The sequence below is a fragment of the Haliaeetus leucocephalus genome, unplaced genomic scaffold (assembly GCF_000737465.1).
Source record: "Haliaeetus leucocephalus isolate CR32 unplaced genomic scaffold, Haliaeetus_leucocephalus-4.0 Scaffold162, whole genome shotgun sequence".
NCBI lineage: Eukaryota > Metazoa > Chordata > Aves > Accipitriformes > Accipitridae > Haliaeetus > Haliaeetus leucocephalus.
This window is the reverse complement of record NW_010972598.1, coordinates 15,938,441-15,953,976: the sequence shown is the minus strand read 5'-3', so window position 1 is coordinate 15,953,976 and position 15,536 is coordinate 15,938,441. Positions and strand designations below refer to the sequence as shown.

Sequence of the window (15,536 nt, the reverse complement as noted above, 5' to 3'; positions counted from 1 at the left end):
TGGGAAACCGACAGCTGGAGCCAACCCGCGCCAGCGCTGGTTCGGCGCTGCCATGCCAACCCCGTTTCCATGGCAATGGGCACCCAATGGGCGACTGCCAGGCAAGGCCAAGATGCCCGAAAAAAGTGATGCAGTGCCCCCTGAAATCGCCAGCCCGAGACTGGGAGCCCGCAGCTGCTGCCAGCCCCCCCAGTGCTGCCTGTGCTGCCCGGGGAACTGGATCAAAACCACCTTGGGGTGCGGGTGGTTGTAACAGGGCAGGTAAAACCCTGTGAAACCATCGAGAAAAAAAAAAGGGGGGAGCCTGTACACACAGCCCCTTCGACAGCACCCTCCGACTGTCTTAGAGCCTAATTTCATTAAAATCGATGGATCTTACGTAATCCTCAGGGCGCCACGCTGCTGGAAGCCACCCCTGCCTGGTGCTGGCGAGGGCCCCTCGGTGTGGGGGTGTCGGGAAGACAGCGGGGCAGGGGGATACACGATCCGGGGGGCCAGCTGCCCCCCGGGGCCACTCATCACCGGCCCCCCCCTTACATAACTCGCTGCAGTCCCGTGTTTATACAGCTCCAGATTGAAGACTAGGTACGTATCAAAACATTTTAAAATAACTCTGCCTTTTGTTAGCACCGCAGCTATCTTTAGAAAAGATTTTATTTTATTTGAAAGCCCTCTCTGGGAGGTTTCGATGGAATAGATCCTCAGCCTGCCAGCAGTTTAAAAGGTCATGGGTGTGATGGACATCTCCTTTCTTGGCTGGAAACGCTGTATTGATTATTGCTTATTGATCTGATAAACCCCATCCTACCCCCACAACCACCTTCTCATCCTTCTCCTGAGATTTCCGCAGCTGGAAGTGGCAGTGTTTTGCTCAAAGTGTTGCTCGTGATCCACTTGCCCAGTTGGCCCCTTGCAGTGCCATGCCAGGCTGGCTCTTCAGGCGTTCTGCTCCGCAGCTCCATCACCTCTGCATCAGCAACTGATCCAGTTGTGACAGATGATGGTTTTCCCAAATACACTAAAATCAGGAGGAGGACGACCAGCTGTGTTTTTTCATGGTGAACCCAGGTCGCAGTGATGGGCCACCACCTCTGCAGCCATGGCAGTGACTCAGAAGACAGCACACACCCTCCAGCGTGTGACAGTGTCCCCCGCTCGAGCTCTGACGGTGGATGCAGCAGGGAGGTGGAGGGGAAGGGGAGCTCTGTGCTCAAGTGGAGTTAGCTGGGAAGGCGCCTTGAGCCAGCCAGCGGCCAGCTCTGCACCTTTGGGCAGCCAAATTGTCGTGTGTCTTGTCAGTTGTCCTGTTAGTAGCCTGACTTGCATTGTAGCACACTGCAGTGAGGGGTGTGTGGGTCGCCAACAACAGGCAGGGTGGCTGGGGTCTCTCTGTGTCCTGGGGCTGCCAGCCAGAACCTTCTTCCTTCCTAGATAGGGCCAGCAGCGAGGGAGACTGGGCATCAGCCTGAAGCATTAGGGATGCTTGCAGGATGGCTGAGCAGAGGCTCTGCCCTGCCCTTCTGCTTCTTGTACCCTGCTCTCAGGTTTCCTGCTCTCTCCAGGCTCTGATCTGTCCAACACTTAGCATGTCACCCATTTCTTCCTCCCCAGGAGACAGGAGCAGTTCCAGACAAACCCCGACAGCTACAACGGAGCTGTGCGAGAGAATTATGCCTGGTCCCAAGACTACAGTGACCTGGAGATTAAAGTGCCCGTGCCCAAGCACATCGTAAAAGGCAAACAGGTAAAGCAGCCTTAATGGTGTGTCTTTCAGCATTTCCCTTTCCCTCAGGGTGCCCAGCTTTCCCAGGAAGCTGTGTTTGGAGCGGGAAAGCTCCTTGTCCTTTGTACTCAAGGAGCAGGATGCAGTTGTGCCTTTTTCTCCGGTGCTGGGTGTGTGGCTAGTGGGGACTGATGGTCCCAGCCTGGCTGCATTCCTGTTGTGACTGCAGTGTCCTGTTGCTCCGGCCCCAGCGGGGTTCCCTGGCACCACGTGGCACTTTCTGCACTTTTTCTCTCCCCTTCCACTGACTGCAAACTCGCATGCGGGTTTCTGAGCCTGGCTGGGGATGGACACTCCTTCCCTGGCCGCTCCCTCTAGCTTGGAGTGTCTCCTGCCTTTCATTTGCAAGCGGGAGCTGCTGGAGCTCCTCTGGAACTCGGGAACTGGAGCAGACACAGCCCGTGTGAGACTTGACCTGCTCTGGGTGGAAGGGAGCTGGGGCTGGGGTGCAGGCTGAGTGGCCAGACCCTCTCCCTGGCTGCCTGTGTGGGCAGGGAGGTCTCACCTCCCTCCTTGCCTCAGGCAGGAACTTCCTTTCTCTGCTCGTGGCCACAAGCAGTCACATAATTTTTCCTTCACTGCTTCTGTTCCTTCCCGGTGAGAGACTTGAGAGGAGCGTGCCCACGGCTGGCATTAGTTGGACCCAGAAGTTTGAACTCTTCTGTCTTTCCTGAATGCTGCCCTCCCCACGGCTGATCCTGTATTTTTCCATTTGGGAAGTCCCTGCTCCCCCACCTCCTGTTCTCCTCTGCTTCCAGGGTGGCTGAAATGAGCACGCTTGGGTTTGTTCACTGGCTCCAGCCTACACAGCTCCTGATCATGCCAAAAGAGTGTAATTGGCAGCAGCAACCCGCACCAGAGGGGTGAGGGAGCAAACGGCTGCCACGGGGACAGCAGGGGGACCAGGAGATGCATCTCTCCCAGTGGGTCTCTAAAACAAACCCAGGCTGTTTCTTGGAAAGATTTGAGGGTGTCCAGACGGATGTTCCATCCCTCTGCATTGTATTGCGGTCACAATGGCTCTCCCTGCCCAGGGAAGTGCCTTTTGTGCCAGGGGAGTTGTGTCCTTGCCAAAAAAAGGCATACCAGGCTTTGTCTGCCCCATCCTTTGCCACCCAGAGGTGTGGGGGCCCTGCGCGGAGGAGCTGGGATGGGACCTTTCCCCCGACTTGAGGCTATGCTGTCGCTGCGGAAGAGCCCCTGTGTGTCAGTGGGGGTGATTATCAGGCAGCTCCTTCCCACGCAGTTGCCTGTGGTGTGGCTCTGCCTGCCCTGGCCCCCGTTTCTGCCTACGCTGCCCTCTCGGGGCAATCGATTGTTCAGATGTCGGACTTTCCTCATCCTTGCAAGGCATCTCCTGGTATTTGGTTCATACATCCCTCTTGGGGCTCCTCTTGGCAGCCAACTTTTCATTTTAGAGTGATTCTCTAAATCTCTTCCAGCCTCAGGGGACTGGAAGCAGACAGGCTGGGTCACAGGCCAAAGCAGGATGGTTCAGAGCCATTTTAAAGCTCGATGGACTTCGGATGTGTTGTTGATGGGTTCCTGCAAAAGAGAAGCGTTCCCCTACATTCACCACACAGCTTCATCTTTTTAAAAAATTATCAGGTTTTTGGCTGCTGCCTGCCAAGGCGAGATTAAAAATCTCCCCTGTTTGGTCCCTGGGCTCAGAGCGCGCCCAGCTCTAATGCTGCTCAAAATCTTCCTTATGACACTTTTTTGGATTCAGGCTGTTGCTATGGCACATTTTCTCTCGGGCGAGCTTAAGGTTTCCTTGTATGGAGCTCCAAAAAAGTGTCCGTGGAGCAGGAATGGGCAATGGGGTAGGTGGGAGCATCTTCCTCTGTGGTCTCCACCTCTCTGATGTACTTACAGGCACTACAGGGGCCCATGCATCTGAGCACTTCCCGAGCACTTAAATAGAGATAATGACAACAAGCCTCTCTTTTTGCCTGGCTCAGAGGAGACAAGCTGGATTCCTTCATAGGTTTGTGTTTGCTTGTTTGATTTGCGTGGGCGGGTGTGGGTGTTTTAGTGTGCACAGAAATTACTGTGGTGGAAAGCCACGGCAGAGCGCCGAGATCTAGGTTTCCTCATGAGCGCCAGGAGAGCCAGGCATTTTTGGGGGCAGAGGTACTTGTGGGGAGCACGTGGTGGGGGATGAGCAGCCTCGGAGCCCTTGGGGTTCCCCAGCTCATGGCTGCACTGCCAGGGCAGCGTGTTTCCCACAGGATCACCCTTGGCTTCTCCCCAGCCGCTGCTTGGGGTCAAGTGTGGGCTGTCCATGCCTGGTTCTGGCAAACCCCGGTTTTGCCAGCCGTGCATGCCCTGTGCGCAGCATGGCGGAATGGTTCAGGTGGCAGGGTGCGGAGGGAGGGAGGGCAGCCCCTTGGAGAGCCCAGCCACCTTCCCGGGTGGAGTGGGGATGGTGAGCAGAGACGGTTTTTCCACCAAGGCACCTGAAAAGGAGCCACTGCCCACGTGCACCAAACCCTGTGTTCACCAGGCACTACCACATGCACACGTGAGTCCTCTTGGACATTTCTCTCCGCTCAAGGGGGATCAAGGCTCTCCAGCAGTGCATGCTTTGCTCCTGTCCCCTGTCACCACTCCTGGTGGGCTGGCATGCCAAGAGGACCTTTTTGTTGGCTGCAGGTAGAAGCAGGTGTTGTGATCACTTCTCGCGCTGGCTGGTTGTGTAGCGAAATGGCTGGGTTAAGGCTGCCTGGTTTGGATCTCTTCTTCCATTTGGGTTTCTCCGCTCCCTCTCCTAATGCCCTGCTGGTCCCAGAGCCGCCTCGAAGATGTCCCTCAGCCCCACCAGCTGTCTTGTGCAGCCACCTTGGAGTAAAACCCCTCTCACATTTGATTGCTCCTGTCCCCGTGGATACCACAGCTGCAATGCTGTGTCTGTGCCTTCTGTATCTCCAGCCTCCCTGGCCCTCCATGCCCCAAAGAAGCCCCTGCAGAAGGTGACTTGGGGGTCACCTTGCTTTTTTCCCCTTGACCCTTTCTGGGCAGGCCTTGTGCCGTGCTGAGACCCTAACATCAGCCACCCTGTACTTGTGCCCGGGGCCCAGGGCAGTTGGTGGTGGCGGAGAGCAGAGCCTCATCCCTGCACCTCGTCCCTGCCATGAGGCCTCAGCCCTGGGCTGGAGGAAGCTGCTCCGTGCTGCAGCCTCTCTGGAGATGTTTCCCATCCAGGAGGAGCTGCTTTCTCAGAGGCTGTCTGCAGCCACGTGCTGGGTGAAAGCCAGTTGTCCTCTCCCATCTGGCAGAGCCGGAGCTTGCGTCCCTTCCCCGATCCCCTGCAACCATGGTCCTGCTCCCAGCTGCTGGCATCAGAGCTCAGTCCTGGTGTCACCCTGTGCTGTGTGTGCTGGGCCTCCTCCACTCCTGTCGAAGCCCTGGCAGCTCCCTTTCACACACAGCAGGTTTGGGGGCTTTATCTGGGTGGCATCAATCAGATGCAGTGGTGGTGCCCTCCCCGGCTGGAGGAGCTTTGGCTGTCTGTTGCCTGCGTGGAGCTAGTGAGCCACTGGAAATCTCCTAGGTAATGGATAATGTAATAACATTTCAAATGAGATCTGCAGAGCGGGAGGAAGATCTGGGGGAACTCTGGGAGAGAATGCAGGCAAATCTCACTGCAGTCTCCTCCTTTCAGGCCAGAGACAGGGCAGTGTTGGGGGCCACAAACCTGCCCCTTCCCAGACAGGTCCTCCCTTAGTCCCCCCAGCCTGACTTGGGCTCTCTGCTCGTGGCAGCTCAGGGCCGAAGGGGAAAGGAGAGAGCATATGGTCTCTCCGGAGACCGAGGGTACTGCGTGTCATGCAGCAAAGTAGCAGTCTGCCTCTGTCTCCCTGGGGGAGAGCCATGTCACCTCCACAGCAGGTCAGAGCAGGGTTCCCCATATGGCTGCTGCAGGTGGGAGCTGACCCTGTTCCTGGGGACAGAGCTGCCTGGTCCCCTCACCCCCGTGGTGGGGAGAAGGGGAGCTGTGCTGCAGCGTCCCTCCTGCACACAGCCCCTCCTCGCATGCCCGACGGGAGGCCTGGGCTGAGCCCAGTGCTGGCTCTGGCGGCAGAAATGGAGCCAAGGAGTGTGCTTTTGGTGCGGTGCAGCAGAAGGGGGGATGAGCCGCTGCAGCCCTTCCTACTGTAGAAATCCCCAAATTGCTTCTGCTCGGTAGGGAAGCGCTTAGCCCGCAGGAAGACACACACCCATGCTCAGCTCATCATGGTGATGGCCAGGCACCCACTGTGCTCCTAAAGAGCTCGGTCGCAGCAAATGGGCGTCCAACCTTTGAGCGCTGTATGGAGGAGGCCTGTAGTGTTGCTGGTTTTCTCTGTGGGGAAACTGAGGCACGGGGCAGTTGCAGTGGCAGAACCAGTTGCCTCGAATCCTTCTAGGGTTCCATCTGCTGGGCCCTGCTGCCTTTAATTGCCTAGAGAGGTTTCCTTTCTCCTCCGAGCTGTTGCTATTTGCTCTGAAATGACAGCGGGATTCCTACCCTCCTGCTACATGCAGGTCTGAAAGCTCTTCTCTCTCTTTCATCCCCAGCGAGTGCACTTGACCCCACACCCCAACTAGCACAGCAAGAGGTCAAGCAGGAATCTTCCTGATTATTTTCTCTCTCTGTGTTTCCAGGTCTCTGTGGATATCAGCAGCGGCACGATTCGCGTAGCGGTGCTGGAAGGGAGCAGCCAGCGCGTCCTCATGGAAGGGAAACTCACCCACAAGATCAACACAGAGAGTTCCCTCTGGAGCCTGGAGCCAGGGAAGTGTGTTTTGGTAAGGGTGGTCCGCGTCAGCTGTGTCTCCGCACCTTGGCTTGCAGCTCCGCTGGGCTTGACCTGGAAAACTGGAGCAGCTGGAAGTTTGAGCCAGATCTGCACGTCTGGCTTTCCCCATCCAATGTCCATCTCACTTTGCCCTTGCCTGTGTGCTGTGCCCTGCCTTCAGCCCCTGAGCTGCCCCTTGGGGTGAGTGGCAATGGGGTGCTGGCAGAGCAACACATCCACCGGGTTGGGCAAGGAGGGTCCCCAAGCTCCAGCCTGTGGTGGTGGAAGCACATCTGTTATCTAGAGATGGTCACTGTCTCCTGATCCCAGCACGCGGGGTCTGCCAGCAGAGAGAGGCCATGGCACTGCACTGTGGTGCCAGTGCTGTGCAGTTGTCCTTGCTGGCTTTGCGCTCTGACTCTCCTGGCCCCGGTCCTTCCCCAGCATCCCGGCAGATGCCTGTTCCCTGCCATTCGTTTCTGTCCTGCCTTGGGTTTCTTACTTATCCTGTTTGAATTTGTCGCTGTGGCTACTTCTGTGTTTGCCTTCAGGAGGCACCGTGGCTTGCTGTGTGCCTGCCACCTCTGTACCACAAATCTTCCCTGTCGAGGTGGTTTGGGGGCTGTTGATGCCCAGCAGTGTGTTCCCAGCCTCATGACTCCTTTCTGGTGTGCTCCAAATGTCCAGGCTGAGAGTGTGAATTCTGCTGTCCCAGGGCTGTGTCCACAGCTGAAGCTGTCCTAGGGGTTGTGTTGCTGCCCATCAGCCTGAGATCTCGAGTGTCAAATGGTTGCCAAACTCCTAGGTGAGTTTTGGGGCCAGGATTGTGCCAGCAGTGGGGTTTTGCCCCCTGTGGCCATCTTTGCGCTCTCCTTTTCCATCCAGAGGCTTTCCCAGAAGAGTTTCAGGAGTCTCAAGGCTGTCATGAGCCTCAGGAGGGGATGCCAGCTGCCTGGGTCAGGCAGGTGAGGCAGTTCCCAACCCTGTGCAGGCAGCACTGTCCCTGCAAGGGAGGGAGCGGGCAGGCTTCAAGCCTTCCACCCCGTGTCACAAGGGTGGCAGCAGACAGGCACCCGAAGCCAAGCCCCCGCAGCGGGAAGTCAAGTGGGAATGTGCTGCCAGAGGTAGCAGTGCTGAGGGTGGTGTGTGGGGAGGCTGCGCGGGTGCTGCCTGGCCACCGCAGATGTGTATGGATGTACCCCGGGATGACAGAGTGGTACCAAAAGGGTGAGGTCACTGCAAGAGAGAGGAGCTTCTCTGACTCCGTTAGGCCATTGAAAGGATGTGAAAAAGGAGGCGGTGGCATCATTAACCTGCATTTTTTAAATGTTCTTAAGCTTCTTGAAAATTAGCTGATCTGGGAAGAGGAGCAACCCTGGGAAGGAGTAAACCCATTCAAGAGGAGGTGGCCCAACGGGTGGCTGCTCCACAGCGCGGATGTGAGTCCCTGGTGGGTGTTCCCAGGATCAGCAAGGGAGGCAATGTTTGTTAAATACCCGGTGCCGGAGGAGGATGGGAACGGCGCACGGGTGGAGCGAGACTTGAGGCCTTCTGGAGCGGCCGCGGGCAGTGTGGGGAGCGGTCCCGTTACCTCCAACCCTAGAGCTGGGTCTTGCCTTGAATTAGTACGAGCACGGGGTTGTGAGGATCTCCAGCTGGCTGCCAACATATTGATGGTGGGATGAAATTTCGCTTGAAGAATTGTAAGGTAACTGGAGCAGAGTGAGTAATTCTCGCCCGAGAGCATCTCCTTTTTCCGTGCGCAGAGTAGCCAAAAGTGGTTTGTGACTCCTTCCGATTCATTCATCAGGAGACAACCAGCCATGTGTTAATGAATTGCTTTGTTCAGCGCCAGGGAGGAGACTGGACAGGAGCCGTTTGGGTTTGGTTGGAGGGCTGACAGGGCGTACGGGCCCTTTCTGTACCCGAGTTTGTGCGTCCACATGTTGCGCAGCTCCCTGTGAACTCCGAATGCGGCGGTCGGGAATGTCTTTGTCCTGCAAGGTGCCCCAAGGTGCCACATGGCTTCCTTCCCCGGGACCCAGGGGACGGTGTCCCCTGGCAGGGCGGAGATGCAGCCGAAACTGAACTCACCCAGTGCCAGTGCAGGAGTCATCCGAGGAGATCCTGGCCGCCTTGGTTACCGCTTGGGGTACCTCGGTGACTCTGTCCAGAGAAAAACCTGTGCATGCACATGTTTTTGTGGTCTGTGAGTTGAGGCAATCCCTGTGGGCAGATCTTGATCCATGCGCCAAGAAGGTGAAATCTCTCCTGTTTGGTCTTGTCCAACTGGGAAAGTCCCAGTTCTGTGCAGAGAGGCTGTTGAGTCCCGTCGGCTCTTGCAGGACGTGTCAAGGATCGTCGAGATCCCTGTGCTCTCGGGGCTGCCATTACAGCCGCCTTTCACCTCCTCAGCTTCCCCTGCCCCATGCTTCTGGGACGGCCATTCACAGGCTCTCATTAACTGGCCTCCCTTGTCCCCCCCAGCTCTTATTCTAAGAAGGTTAATTTGCCTTATAACGCACCCCAGCGCTGCTTTACCCACCCTGTCTAGTGTTCCTACCAATTTCTCCTTCTCGCCGCACGTCTGCCCGCTCTCCAGCAGCCCCAGTGCTCCCCTCTTTCCAGTGCTCAGAGACTGCTCTGCCTTTCCCCTCCTGCTCCATGAGGTTCTCCCTGCCGGCGCCTGGGCTGAGCACCAACGTGTTTCCCATCTTGTCCTTTGGCACGCTTGCGGTTTGTACGACAGCCTGGCTGCGCAGAAGCCCAGCGGGCATCATTTCGAAGCGGAGCGCTCTGCCGATGCCCACAACACACGTTGGGGGCTCTGGTGTCCCAGGCTCATGTCCCTGCCTGTGGTGCTGCACCGAAGCCCCAGTCCCGGGTATAATCCTTGTGCTCTCCCTTCTCTCTCACACCCGCTCGCTTGTCAAAAGTGAGATTAAAATAACTTTGCATGAGCTGTTTTTAGAAATCTCCGCTGGGTGTTGTGCACAACACATTTTGGGATTATTTTCGTTGTTGAGGATTTTTTTCCCTGTTCCCTCTCTTTTTCTCCTCCTCTCCGGCATTTGTTATCCATGCTTGGGCTTTTGTCACCAAGTCCTGCCTTGAACAGCTATTGCAGCCTTCAGCTTGTCATCTCAGGAGCCGTGAGGCCAAGTTAATAATAATTTGTGGTGCCCTCCCGGCACCCTGCCCTCCCAACATTGCCTGCTGCCTCCTCCATAACCCCTAAACATCTCCCACTGACTTTTGGGGCAATGGCTGCTATTGTTCCAGAAGGAAAGCAGGTGATGAGAGGTTGTGTTTCCAAGACCTACTTTTATCCCTTGGCAACATCTCTCCAGCTCTGACAAGGTATTTAGAATCAGGGAAGAAATCTCGTGCTATGACAAAGCCCAGCACCGGTGACGAAGGGTTGTGACCTTCCCGGCAGGGCGTGAAGGTGTGACATGACACCACGTCCATGCAGATGATGCCTGTCACCCTCTTTGTGTGCTACTGGAGGATCCCTCCTGGCCACAGACGTGCCTGCCGAGTGTCCCATCCCCACTGCGTGCTCATCTCCGCCTGCAGCGATCCTCCTTACGATCTATCCTTGCCCGGCTCCTGTGCCTTGCTGTGTGCGCCAGCGTGGGAACAGCCCTTTCCCCTCGTGGCTGACAGCTCATGTCTCGGACACCAGCTTTGGGAACATGAGCGCTGTGGCATGAGGACACTGCCAGCTTCGGATACAGCAGCGAGGATGTCCCCCCTGCAAGCCTCCCTCTCCTCAGGCCACTGTTGCAGAGGCTGTTCCTGCCTCCCTGTGAGCCCCAAAAGGCTCAGCTGGGCTTTATCCCTTTTGGCTGGGGATGAAGGGTCTCCCTACAACCCAGAGGGCCCTTTGGGACCCGCCAGCCTAAAAAGCAGAGCCAAAGTCTGACTGAGAGCCCAGGCACGCTGCAGGGACCCGATCCTTCCTCTGGCAAACGGCCACCAGCATTTCTATGACCCTGGAGGTCCGGGCTGAGCTGTCGGCTGAGAAACTTGTAGCGGCAGCTTCAAGCGAGGGCAAAGCTTTTGCCTTGTCTTGAAGCGTGAAACATAATCAGGTCGAGATTTGTCCTTGTGAAAAAAGCCCTGCTCCCTCCTGGAGCCCTGCAGGGTTTCTGGAGCACTCCATGAGGAAACGTGCAGCCTTGCATGGTGCTGTCGGTCGAGCGCTGGAGCCTTCCTCCGTGGGTGAGTGGGTGAGGGCTGGCACTCGCAGGCTATCACCCTGCCTGGGCTGAGCCCAGAGATCTGCTGTGGTCTCTTGGCTCTCCCTTACGTCGACCTTCTTGCACCCAAGCGCTCGGTAAGGCTCCAGCCCACGTCCCCATCACCACAAGCTCTTGTAGCCCTGGTGCCCAGCTGAGTGCTGGGCTGAATCAATGGAGACTGTTGGCAGAAACGTGTCCGAGAATCAGCCTGAGCCCGTGCTCCCCATCCTGGAGGTCAGACCTGTCCGTGGCGAGTGCTCCAGCACCACTTCGAACCACAAAACCCCAAACTCAGGGTGACAGAGAAAGCTTTGCCCTGGCCCGTGGGCATTTCAGAGGCTCGTGTTGGAAAGTGGGGCTCCTGCCTTGGACCGAGTTCTACTTTTGTGTCTCTCCCCCTGGAATAAAGGGGGATGAGCGAATTCCCCTGTGCGCACAAGGCGAGCTGCAGAGGTTAATTAATTATTGTTTGCAAAGCACTCAGCGCTGTAGTGATGCGCACCGCAGAAAAGCTGGCGAGGAAATGAATAATTCTGTCTTCCCAGCAGGGTGGGAAACAGTATGCGGTAAATAAAGCGAGGGCCACGCATGAGGCGGGGAGGAGGAAAGGATCCCCGGGCTGGCGCTCACGGCGGCAGCTCCGCTGTCTTTCGCCGGGGGTGGTCTGTGGATGAGGGGGATTCAGGTCTCGTGGATGTTTCCCACTTGGTCCGTGGCTCCGTCGGGGTTCCCTGGGGTCTGCAGGTGGTGAGGGACGGTGGTGGGGTGCCAGGGGAAGAAGGGGATTTGGTAGGGAAGGTGGAGGGCATGGGTTTTCCTTCCCCTGGTGCTCTGGGATGGAGGTGGGGTGATGCCTGATAAACCACAAAGTCCTCAGGTGTCGGTTCATCCCTCTGCTGCCATCCTGGCTCCGGTGAGGACGTACCAAGCGGGCCCTTGTCGTACGCGCTCGGCAGCGATGTCCTGAGAGCACGCCTCACACTAAAGCCATCGCCGGGGAAGCTCACACCTCACCAGTGGCACTGTGGGGACATTCCTCTTGTTTCAAACCTGGAGGAGCAGCAGCAAGCCTGGAGAGTGCTCCTGCCAGAGCCTTGGGCTGGATGGGCCTGCTGACCCACAGCTCATCTTGCCCGCTGAGGGCATGACGTTCCCAGGGGAGCTTGCCGTTCCCCCATCTGCCCACCCAGGGTTGGGAAGCCCACAAGCAAACCCTCAGCAGCTCTTCCTCCCCTCGAAAGTGGAACTGTGCAATTAAGAGGAGAACGAGCACGCCTGTCTAGCTGGAAAAACTAATGCCTTCCCCGAGCTGGAATATTTTACCGGCTCTGCTCTCCCAGAAGGATTAAGCCCCAGCCACCCCCTCCCGTATTAATTGGTTCCTTTTCTTTGCACCGCAGAGAGACACCCAGCTCTGTAACTTTAATGGCTGCCTGTGTTTTCCCCTCCAGAGCTGTTGAGCTTCCAGGGAGGTTTGAGTAAATTGTATTGTCTGCCTTTATTGATGATTTTGCAGAGAGGACGACGAACGCCATAAATCTTCCTTGCTGCTGGGATTATTGCTAAAATAATACAGGAGAAAGAAGCCCACCCCTCCTGGCAAAAAAAAAAAAGCAAGTCGGGGTTCCCATTGTGGGATGCCCCGCAGTCATGCCGGCACTCGCTGCCACCCGGCACAGCTCCTCCAGCCATCCGGCTCCATGCAAGGTGCTGCTCTTGCGTCGGCGAGGCCCGCGGCTATGGCCAGCAGCTTTTGCCAGCGAGGATGTTGGCTGGAGGCGAGGGGATGTCCCTTCTCCTCGAACCATCCCTCTGGGGCTGGCTGACGAGCCACGGTGCCATGGGAGGCAGGTGCTGGTGGTGAGCAGAGGTGGCACAGGGCGGCGGGCAACATTTTTGCCTCCTTTGCTGCCCACGCTCCCGCCCGCAGAGCGAGCCCCAGGGAGAGCTGAGGCAAGGGCTCCTTCTGGGTTAGCGAAACACAAAATCACAGCGCTGCGATGCTGGGAGCCCTGGCCCCAGGTTCTACCAGGCTAGGGCCTCTTCATCTGACAGGTCCCCACCCCTTGACTCCTGGGTGGCTGCAGACGAGCCAGCCCAGCTCTCTGGGCCCCATACTGTGTTTTGGCTATGCGGCCCCAGGCTGGCATTGCCTGCAGCCAAGGCCCCTGCGGAGGACACCCGTCCTGGCCTCGAGCCGTGACGTGGTCCAAGATTTCAGCTGTGCCATCCAGCCCAGAGGCCTGAGCTGGGGCTGTGAAGGGCCATGGTGGAGTTGTGCAAAGCCCTTGGACCACCAAGGGAGGGAGGGACAAGGGTTTCGCCCTCTCTGCCAGCCATGGGGGGGGAACCTTCGCTCATGGGCAAGCCCCAGCAGCGCTGCGGAGTGATGCACGGGCACGGCCGAGCTCACGGCATCGCTGCCACAGGGGTGTGGGGTGGGTGGGGGGTAACACATCCCAGGGGCAGGACGGGGGCTCCTCTTCCCGCTCTCCTCTGACTTGCACCTCATCCCCAGATCAACCTGAACAAAGGGGACGAGTACTGGTGGAACGCCATCCTGGAGGGTGAGGAGCAGATCGACATCGACAAGATCAACAAGGAGCGCTCCATGGCCACGGTGGACGAGGAGGAGCATGCCGTGCTGGACCGCCTCACCTTCGACTACCACCAGAAGCTGCAGGGCAAGCCCCAGAGCCATGAGCTGGTAGGTGCCGGCCACCCTGTGCTGCCACATGCCCTCCGGCTCCTCTGTGGGTCCCATCTCCAGTAAAAGGGTGCGGCGTGTGGCAGCTCCATGGCTCTGCTCGATCTCAGAGCTCCTCCTCACACAGCGTCCCCCCCACATCTCCATTTTGGGGGCGTGATGTTCTGCCAGTCCCTGTCTTTTGCCTGCACGGTCTTCCCCTTCCCGGCACCTTGGCAAATGCCTGTGAGCCTGGACCCCGCCCTGCACCGCTGTTGGGCCCCACATCCGTGTGCCTCCCTCCGGAGCCAGCCCCACCGTCTCCCCGCTGCCTCCACTCTGGGATGAACCCACATGGGTCTGGGTTCAGCCTGACGAAGGAGCTGCTTTTTGTTGCCCATCGCTCCTTCCTGTCCCCGTGTGCCATCTGCCCTTTCCTGGGCAGAGGAGAGGAGGGTGGGTGAAGCACGGAGGTGGTTGTGCGCCCTTGGACATCGCTGCTGCTGTCACCCAGGGCAGAGGGGTGCTGTTGCTGAGCCCCACAACTCTCTTCGATGCGTCGGGTGGGCATGCAGCCCTGACACCTGTGGGATGAGCCTGTACCTTCGTCTAGGGTGGCGGGGAGGGCGAGGGGCACGGGCAGAGGTGGGGGCTCAACCCGGGCCTGACGGGAGCCTGTGGCCTCTTTGCAGAAGGTGCACGAGATGCTGAAGAAGGGCTGGGACACCGAGGGCTCCCCCTTCCGCGGCCAGAAGTTTGACCCCTCCATGTTCAACATCTCCCCCGGTGCTGTGCAGTTTTGACAGCGGCAAAAAATGGCCGAGAAATGAAGCGGGGAGAGAAGAAACCCACCCAGACACCCACCCCAGACCCTCGCACTCAATGCTGGTGCCCGTAACCCACTCGATGATACACGCTGCCAGCACCCTTCCACTGCCTTCACCACCCTGCACTGGCACTGGCACCAGCCTCGGCGGTTTGATGTGCGTGCAGGGAAACCTGGCGAATGCAGATTTACGTCCCGTCACCAAGGCAACCCAAGCGGCTGGGACCCTTCTCTCCTTGCCTCGCACGGCTCTTGTTATTTTTCCGGAATAGACGGAGCTCACTGGGTGACATAATTATTATTTCTGGTGGCTGAAGATGCTTCTTTTTGGGCTTCTGGGGGTGCACATCCCTCCCTGCCCTGGCACAGGGCAGCTTTGCCCCTCACAGGCGGAGCTTTGCTCTCCGCAGCTCCGGGTACGGGCAGCAGGGATGGTGGGGCGGCACATGGGGAGAGACCCTGCCCCTGCCCGCACCCTGCCTGCTGCCCTGCCTGCTGCCCTGCCTGCCTGGCACCCCCAACTCCCCTCGCTGGGTCCTGCTCCGGGGGTCTCCCACGGGTGCTGTGCTGCCCCTGCCCCCTGCCCAGCCAGAGGGCCCCATCCAGTGCCATGGGGGGTTTCTCCCCGGTTCACCCCCCAGCAGCCCATTGCCAGAGGGAGTCCGGGATGGGCACACCCCCTCAGCGGCGGGCAGAGACCCCAGCCAGTCCCTGGGGTTTGCTTCCCCCTTCCTCGGGGAGGTTGGCAGGGAGCAGTGGGGCTGTCACCCACAACACCATGGCGGGGGGGTTCCCTGGCAGGGGGCTACAGGCCAGCCCTGATGGCCGCCAGCCCCCCCCATACCAGTGGGCAGTAGCCCCAGAAACATCTGGGCTTCCCTGGCACGGGTCAGGTCCGGGAGGGGGGATGTGGGAGCCCTGCCCCCCCCCCCCCCCAGCCCAGCTCTTGCAGCTTCCCACTGGGCCCCACCCTGGAGCTCATGGGCTGGGGGTCCCTGGCCATCCCCTTGCCCCCCCCCCTCCCCTTGGTTTGCAATAAACACATTTCTTGAGCGCTGGGCCTGTGAGTGATTCGGTGCCACTGCCTGGGGGGGATGCCTGTGCCCCGACCCCCCCCCCCCCCCCCGTTTAAAGATTGGAGAGGGGGACACCCGAGGGGGATGCCTTGGGACATCTGCACGTGGCCCCCCCAGCATGGGCCCCAGGGACAGGG

General features: G+C 58.5%; 1 protein-coding gene across 2 annotated transcripts in view; it reads left to right on the top strand.

Moving 5' to 3' along the window:
* Positions 1 to 15,264, top strand: part of NUDCD3 (NudC domain containing 3) — a 45,169-nt gene extending 29,905 nt beyond the window's left edge. Inside the window, exons 5-8 of one of the 2 annotated variants that reach the window (XM_010562917.1) lie at positions 1,612 to 1,744; positions 6,431 to 6,574; positions 13,330 to 13,518; positions 14,190 to 15,264. In XM_010562917.1, the coding sequence (XP_010561219.1) occupies positions 1,612 to 1,744; positions 6,431 to 6,574; positions 13,330 to 13,518; positions 14,190 to 14,300 (577 nt within the window). In that variant the 3' untranslated portion in view covers positions 14,301 to 15,264. The remainder of the gene's footprint in view (positions 1 to 1,611; positions 1,745 to 6,430; positions 6,575 to 13,329; positions 13,519 to 14,189) is intronic. The other variant, XM_010562916.1, reaches the window with a different exon arrangement.
* The last annotated feature ends 272 nt before the right edge of the window (positions 15,265 to 15,536 follow it).